This window comes from Coregonus clupeaformis, chromosome 8, assembly GCF_020615455.1.
Source record: "Coregonus clupeaformis isolate EN_2021a chromosome 8, ASM2061545v1, whole genome shotgun sequence".
NCBI lineage: Eukaryota > Metazoa > Chordata > Actinopteri > Salmoniformes > Salmonidae > Coregonus > Coregonus clupeaformis.
Window position 1 is genome coordinate 16,563,137 of NC_059199.1, and position 8,627 is coordinate 16,571,763.

At 43.1% G+C, this 8,627-nt stretch overlaps 1 protein-coding gene and 2 long non-coding RNA genes across 3 annotated transcripts in view; all 3 read left to right on the forward strand.

Annotated features, from left to right (window-relative positions):
• LOC121571608 (low affinity immunoglobulin gamma Fc region receptor II-like) overlaps positions 1-2,007 on the forward strand; it is a 51,829-nt gene extending 49,822 nt beyond the window's left edge. Inside the window, exons 7-8 of the mRNA XM_045222226.1 lie at positions 1,755-1,871; positions 1,979-2,007. Of these exons, the coding sequence (XP_045078161.1) occupies positions 1,755-1,871; positions 1,979-2,007 (146 nt within the window). The remainder of the gene's footprint in view (positions 1-1,754; positions 1,872-1,978) is intronic.
• Positions 2,008-2,094: 87 nt separating this feature from the next.
• LOC121571204 lies at positions 2,095-2,606 on the forward strand. Its single transcript, XR_006001668.2, has 3 exons — positions 2,095-2,186; positions 2,352-2,402; positions 2,535-2,606. It is a non-coding gene; the product is annotated as an uncharacterized LOC121571204 (long non-coding RNA).
• A 346-nt stretch (positions 2,607-2,952) lies between these two features.
• On the forward strand, positions 2,953-3,419 carry LOC121571198. The gene is made up of 3 exons (XR_006001662.1): positions 2,953-3,003; positions 3,138-3,200; positions 3,363-3,419. It is a non-coding gene; the product is annotated as an uncharacterized LOC121571198 (long non-coding RNA).
• The last annotated feature ends 5,208 nt before the right edge of the window (positions 3,420-8,627 follow it).

Below are 8,627 nucleotides of genomic sequence, written 5' to 3' on the forward strand. Positions count from 1 at the left end.
AGTCAGGGCGTGACATACTTCTATTGTACAATATTCACTAACCTTTTTTACATTTCAATGTATGATAAAATGTTCAATTATGAAACTGAATGAATATATCTCATATAAAATGCAAGCTCATAAGACGTTAATATATTGTGAGTGATTACTCCTGATTTACAGTTTTATTTATATCTTATGTTACACAGCTGGTGCTGTGATCCTGGATAGCCCTGCCTATCCCATGACTGAGGGTGTCACGAGTTACAAAGCCAGAACCCAGAAGCAGACCAGGACAAGGTAAGTTGAAACGAAGGTGAGTGTTTATTTACAAGTTCAAGAGTGATGCTGAATAATCCAGGGAACAGAGCGGGCGGCGTTGATTAGTTGTTGGGGGTGCAGTGGTTGATCCAATCATGGCTCGGCAGCCGCCGACCACCAGGCAGAGGTTGGATGAAGGTTCCGGACGAGTGACTGCAGATGGAACAAAACGGAGGTAAGTAAACAACAAATCAACAAGGTGCAAAACAACAAAACTAACGCTAGAAGCTCTACGACTGATACTCTGGTAAACCTACTGTTCATGGCTAACGATCCGGCAGGGAATGGATGTTAGGCCAGAGCCTAAGAAGGGTGATGATCAGGACCAGGTGTGCAGATTGCTGATGGGATGCAGGTGCGGAAATCAAGAGAGCTCCCCGGAGCGTTCCAGAACCCTCGGGAAACTGGAGATCACGAGCAGAAAAACTAGTCCACAGACAGGACCCGACTCAGACTGCCGGGATCGTTACAGTCTGTCACGAGTTACAAAGCCAGAACCCAGAAGCAGACCAGGACAAGGTAAGTTGAAACGAAGGTGAGTGTTTATTTACAAGTTCAAGAGTGATGCTGAATAATCCAGGGAACAGAGCGGGCGGCGTTGATTAGTTGTTGGGGGTGCAGTGGTTGATCCAATCATGGCTCGGCAGCCGCCGACCACCAGGCAGAGGTTGGATGAAGGTTCCGGACGAGTGACTGCAGATGGAACAAAACGGAGGTAAGTAAACAACAAATCAACAAGGTGCAAAACAACAAAACTAACGCTAGAAGCTCTACGACTGATACTCTGGTAAACCTACTGTTCATGGCTAACGATCCGGCAGGGAATGGATGTTAGGCCAGAGCCTAAGAAGGGTGATGATCAGGACCAGGTGTGCAGATTGCTGATGGGATGCAGGTGCGGAAATCAAGAGAGCTCCCCGGAGCGTTCCAGAACCCTCGGGAAACTGGAGATCACGAGCAGAAAAACTAGTCCACAGACAGGACCCGACTCAGACTGCCGGGATCGTTACAGAGGGAGACTCTGTGACTCTGCTCTGTACAAATAGAAATCAGGAAACAAACCCAAACCCCAAGGTTGATTTCTACAAAGATGGAGTACTCATCAGGAATGAGACCACAGGAGAGATGACCATCCCTGCAGTATCCAAGTCAGATGAAGGCTTCTATAAGTGTAAATCTACTGAAGGAGAATCACCAGAGAGCTGGGTGACAGTGAGAGGTGAGAAAATAATTATGATCACCTTACATTTGTATAATATCTGTGGTCATCAGTGATTTGTATTGTTAAAAAGCATACTGTAGGTTTGGAGTTGCAAGCTCAGGCTGGTCATCTGATCTCAAGTTAGATGTCAAATATATAATGTATCTACAGAAATGTTTCACTTTGTCCACTAATTTATTTATTTTCTATAAATACCTCAGAGTCTGATGGTGATTTGCTGTTCTCTCTCCAGGCATAACTCCTGGACCCTCTACATCAGTCCTAGTAGTAGTGGTTGTGGGCCTGGTTGTTGCTGGTGTTCTGCTGGCCATTCTCCTGGTACTGCTGTGTCGATATAAAAACGCCAAAGGTGAGACTTTTATCAATTCTCATTTAACTTGTTTAAGAGAAAAATGTCTAATTACAAAAGTTCAAAACAGTAATGTTCTGATATAATAATATGCATTTTTCATTCAGGTTCCTGTTGTAACAGGATATTCACGTGAGTACATCTGTCTTTCAACTACGTTCCTTTTCATACAGTAAAATATCATCTGTGTGTTTCATGAGTATCTCTCTCCGTGTAGGCCCCCCCAGCCACACAGCACCAACCTGGACCCCCAACAGGACCAAGGATCTACCCAGAGCCGGGCTCCTGATGCTGGGTATACACGTCTGCAGCATGGTCAGTCTCTCAGCCCAGATCACTATCACTCTCCTCTCTCTTTAACTTCATCCACTGACCTTTCACTATCCACTTTGTGTACAACATGTTACTGTACTCTACGTCCCTAGTCAATCTGAGGGATAACCAACCAATTAATCTTTCTCTCTCTTCTTTGACCAACAGGTGGCACTAACATCTACGATACAATCACTCCCTCAGACAATAATGACAATGGTACTGTTACTCTATGTTAAGTTTAGCATGAATACAGTATAGCGTTGTTGTTGCAGTTGTTCTTCATGTGTTTAATATGACTAGCATACTAAGACTAAGTAGAGATATTAGTGTATTACCTGTATGTTTCAGATGCTGCTGCTGCTACTGCTGGACCAAGTGATGTGATGTACGCCCAGATTCAACTCAAAAAGTTGGACAAGATAAAGAAAAGTAATTCTTAACTGTCACATAAATTAATACAAAATGTAGCAGTGTTTATTACTCATCAAATTTGATACAAACTTACAAATTCTCTCCTCCTCCTCCTCCTCTTCCTCCTCCTCCTCCTCCTTAGAAAAGCCAGCTGATCCAAAAGAAAATCCAGTCTATTCTGAGGTCAAGACAGGGAAAGCCACAGGTAAGACCCATTCTACAGGTCGGCAGTCAGTGAAATCTAAATGTACAATTTTGGAATTCCAAAGAAGATGCAGAATATGCAATAAGCTATTTCCTTAATTTTTTGACTGGATATTTCCATTTTCAGCAGCAACTGGACCTGTTGATGTGACCTATGCTGAGGTTAACCTTAAACAGAAGGCCAAAGCCAAGAAGAAGAAAGGTAAGACTATAAATCTCTCCTTCCATATTCCCCCTATCATAACCTCACACCTCTTTGACCCCTTATTGACTAGCTGTATATTATTATGTATATAACTGTTCTATTATTCTGATGTTTATCCTCACCCCTTAAAGAAACAGAAACCCCACCTGAGGCAGATTCGGTCTATTCTCAAGTGAAGCCAGTCACAGCCCCAGGTAAGACTAATAGCCATATGCTATTGATACTTAATATGATACTAATATGGAACTATTTCTCTGAAGTATAATGTATGTATTTAAAGTATGTATTTTTGTTTGATTCTTAAGAGTTTGTTTGACTGCATGTCCTCAACAACTTTGTGTGGTGATATGTTGCAGGACCTTGAGGGGGGCAGGGATGGACGGATGGAAGGATGGAGTGATGGAGGGATGGATGGGTGGAAGGATGGAGGGATGGAGGGATGGAGGGATGGAAGGATGGAAGGATGGAGTGATGGAGGGATGGAGGGACACACCATCAGAGGAGGAGCGGAAGGATATGCGGGAACATGGATTATGCACGCTCAACGCACGCAAGCAAACAGACACACACACACAATAACACCTTGTACTTTAAGGATTTTTTTTCGTATTTTATTTACCAACAGATACAGTGGGGAGAACAAGTATTTAATACACTGCCGATTTTGCAGGTTTTCCTACTTACAAAGCATGTAGAGGTCTGTCATTTTTATCATAGGTACACTTCAACTGTGAGAGAGGGAATCTAAAAAAAAAAATCCAGAAAATCACATTGTATGATTTTTAAGTAATTAATTTGCATTTTATTGCATGACATACGTATTTGATCACCTACCAACCAGTAAGAATTCCGGCTCTCACAGACCTGTTAGTTTTCTTTAAGAAGCCCTCCTGTTCTCCACTCACTACCTGTATTAACTGCACCTGTTTGAACTTGTTACCTGTATAAAAAACACCTGTCCACACACTCAATCAAACAGACTCCAACCTCTCCACAATAGCCAAGACCAGAGAGCTGTGTAAGGACATCAGGGATATAATTGTAGACCTGCACAAGGCTGGGATGGGCTACAGGACAATCGGCAAGCAGCTTGGTGAGAAGGCAACAACTGTTGGCGCAATTATTAGAAAATGGAAGAAGTTCAAGATGACGGTCAATCACCCTCGGTCTGGGGCGCCATGCAAGATCTCACCACGTGGGGCATCAATGATCATGAGGAAGGTGAGGGATCAGCCCAGAACTACACGGCAGGACCTGGTCAATGACCTGAAGAGAGCTGGGACCACAGTCTCAAAGAAAACCATTAGTAACACACTACGCCGTCATGGATTAAAATCCTGCAGCGCACGCAAGGTCCCCCTGCTCAAGCCAGCGCATGTCCAGGCCCGTCTGAAGTTTGCCAATGACCATCTGGATGATCCAGAGGAGGAATGGGAGAAGATCATGTGGTCTGATGGGACAAAAATACAGCTTTTTGGTCTAAACGCCACTCGCCGTGTTTGGAGGAAGAAGAAGGATGAGTACAACCCCAAGAACACTATCCCAACCGTGAAGCATGGAGGTGGAAACATCAGTCTTTGGGGATGCTTTTCTGCAAAGGGGACAGGATGACTGCACCGTATTGAGGGGAGGATGGATGGGGCCATGTATCGCGAGATCTTGGCCAACAACCTCCTTTCCTCAGTAAGAGCATTGAAGATGGGTCGTGGCTGGGTCTTCCAGCATGACAACGACCCGAAACACACAGCCAGGGCAACTAAGGAGTGGCTCCGTAAGAAGCATCTCAAGGTCCTGGAGTGGCCTAGCCAGTCTCCAGACCTGAACCCAATAGAAAATCTTTGGAGGGAGCTGAAAGTCCGTATTGCCCAGCGACAGCCCCGAAACCTGAAGGATCTGGAGAAGGTCTGTATGGAGGAGTGGGCCAAAATCCCTGCTGCAGTGTGTGCAAACCTGGTCAAGACCTACAGGAAACGTATGATCTCTGTAATTGCAAACAAAGGTTTCTGTACCAAATATTAAGTTCTGCTTTTCTGATGTATCAAATACTTATGTCATGCAATAAAATGCTAATTAATTACTTAAAAATCATACAATGTGATTTTCTGGATTTTTGTTTTAGATTCCGTCTCTCACAGTTGAAGTGTATCTATGATAAAAATTACAGACCTCTACATGCTTTGTAAGTAGGAAAACCTGCAAAATCGGCAGTGTATCAAATACTTGTTCTCCCCACTGTATATTTCACTTAAGCATGGTTTAATTGTGTATTACTGTTACAGCTTTATAAAAAATATAAGGTGTAGTGAGAACGGATCTTATCTGCAGCTACAGGAATTATCTGCCTTGTGTTGTGTATTGAGTATTATTGTTTTGTTGTAAATGTGTTAAAATGTATTATCTTTAATGTATTACAGTGGGGGAAAAAAGTTTTTAGTCAGCCATCAATTGTGCAAGTTCTCCCACTTAAAAAGATGAGAGAGGCCTGTAATTTTCATCATAGGTACACGTCAACTATGACAGACAAAATGAGAAGAAAAAAAAATCCAGAAAATCACATTGTAGGATTTTTTATGAATTTATTTGCAAATTATGGTGGAAAATAAGTATTTGGTCAATAACAAAAGTTTCTCAATACTTTGTTATATACCCTTTGTTGGCAATGACACAGGTCAAACGTTTTCTGTAAGTCTTCACAAGGTTTTCACACACTGTTGCTGGTATTTTGGCCCATTCCTCCATGCAGATCTCCTCTAGAGCAGTGATGTTTTGGGGCTGTCGCTGGGCAACACGGACTTTCGACTCCCTCCAAAGATTTTCTATGGGGTTGAGATCTGGAGACTGGCTAGGCCACTCCTGGACCTTGAAATGCTTCTTACGAAGCCACTCCTTTGTTGCCCAGGCGGTGTGTTTGGGATCATTGTCATGCTGAAAGACCCAGCCACGTTTCATCTTCAATGCCCTAGCTGATGGAAGGTGGTTTTCACTCAAAATCTCACGACACATGGCCCCATTCATTCTTTCCTTTACACGGATCAGTCGTCCTGGTCCCTTTGCAGAAAAACAGCCCCAAAGCATGATGTTTCCACCCCCATGCTTCACAGTAGGTATGGTGTTATTTGGATGCAACTCAGCATTCTTTGTCCTCCAAACACGACGAGTTGAGTTTTTACCAAAAAGTTCTATTTTGGTTTCGTCTGACCATATGACATTCTCCCAATCCTCTTCTGGATCATCCAAATGCACTCTAGCAAACTTCAGACGGGCCTGGACATGTACTGGCTTAAGCAGGGGGACATGTCTTGCACTGTAGGATTTGAGTCCCTGGCGGCGTAGTGTGTTACTGATGGTAGGCTTTGTTACTTTGGTCCCAGCTCTCTGCAGGTCATTCACTAGGTCCCCCCGTGTGGTTCTGGGATTTTTGCTCACCGTTCTTGTGATCATTTTGACCCCACGGGGTGAGATCTTGCGTGGAGCCCCAGATCGAGGGAGATTATCAGTGGTCTTGTATGTCTTCCATTTCCTAATAATTGCTCCCACAGTTGATTTCTTCAAACCAAGCTGCTTACCTATTGCAGATTCAGTCTTCCCAGCCTGGTGCAGGTCTACAATTTTGTTTCTGGTGTCCTTTGACAGCTCTTTGGTCTTGGCCATAGTGGAGTTTGGAGTGTGACTGTTTGAGGTTGTGGACAGGTGTCTTTTATACTGATAACAAGTTCAAACAGGTGCCATTAATACAGGTAACGAGTGGAGGACAGAGGAGCCTCTCAAAGAAGAAGTTACAGGTCTGTGAGAGCCAGAAATCTTGCTTGTTTGTAGGTGACCAAATACTTATTTTCCACCATAATTTGCAAATAAATTCATAAAAAATCCTACAATGTGATTTTCTTGATTTTTTTCTCTCAATTTGTCTGTCATAGTTGACGTGTACCTATGATGAAAATTACAGGCCTCTCTCATCTTTTTAATCTGTCATTCAGATGATACAATAACATATTTGTATATGAATTTCCAAAATATTATAGGTATTATTCACATTTTCTTCAAATGAGCTGTACTTTTACAATATCTTTGTATTGTGCTTTTTTAATAAACTATTTTTTATCCACCAGATGGCATGAGTGCTTTCTTACAGTAAATGGATATTGTCATCATCATCAACTTTTCCATATAACCTGCTTTGGTCAAACTTCCTTTCAGCCTAATATAGATCTTAGGCTCTTAAATGTGTGAGTTAAAGTAAAAATGCCGTACCCCATCAGTGGAAGACCCATTGAGATTTTCAGAATGACTTTTTGGGGAAGAGTGTGCCTTCTCAGTTTTATGATGTCATATTCAAACAGACCACCATAGTCCCTGTGCCCAAGAAAGCGAAGGTAACCTTCCTAAATGATTAGTCCTCTCCTGTACTCCTTGTTCACCCACGACTGCGTGGCCAAGCACGACTCCAACACCATCATTAAGTTTTCTGACGACACAACAGTGGTAGGCCTGATCACAGACAACGATGAGACAGCCTATAGGCAGGAGGTCAGAGACCTGGCAGTGTGGTGCCAGGACAACAACCTCTCCCTCAATGTGAGCAAGACAAAGGAGCTCATCGTGGACTGTAGGAAAAGGAGGGCCGAACAGGCCCCCATTAGCATCGACGGTGCTGTAGTGGAGTGGGTCGAGAGTTTCAAGGTCATTGGTGTCCACATCACCAACAAACTATCATGGTCCAAACACACCAAGACAGTCGTGAAGAGGGCACGACAACACCTTTTCCCCCTCAGGAGACTGAAAAGATTTGGCAGGGGTCCCCAGATCCTCAAAAGGTTCTACAGCTGCACCATCGAGAGCATCCTGACCGGTTGCATCACCACCTGGTATGGCAACTACTTGGCATCTAACCATAAGGCATTACAGATGGTAGTGCGTACGGCCCAGTACATCACTGGGGCCAACCTTCCTGCCATCCAGGACCTATATACTAGGCGGTGTCAGAGGAAGGCCCAAAGAATTTTCAAATACTCCAGTCATCCAAGTAATTGACTGTTCTCTCTGCTACTGCACGGCAAGCGGTACCAGAACGCCAAGTCTAGGACCAAAAGGCTCCTTAACAGCTTCTACCCCCAAGCCATAAGACCGCTGAACAATTAATCAAATGGCCACCTGGACTGTTTACATTGACCCCCCCCTTTATTTTTACACTGCTGCTACTCGCTGTTTATTATTTATGCATGTTCACTTTACCCCTACCTACATGTACAAATTATCTTGACTAACATGTAACCCCGCACATTGTCTCGGTACCAGTACCCCCTGTATATAGCCTCGTTATTGTTATATAATTTTCTTGTGTTACTTTATTTTTTACTTTAGTTTATTTAGTAAATATTTTCTTAACTCTATATTTTGAACTGCATTATTGGTTAAGGGCTTGTAAGTAAGCATTTCACAGTAAGGTCTACACCTGTTGTATTTGCGCATGTGAAAATGTATGCACTCACTAACTGTAAGTCGCTCTGGATAAGAGCGTCTTCTAAATGACTAAAATGTAAAATGTAATGTGACAAATACAATTTGATTTGATATGATTTGATATCCTGTCTGCAGGAGTTCTGAGGAGCTGGTCAGTACTG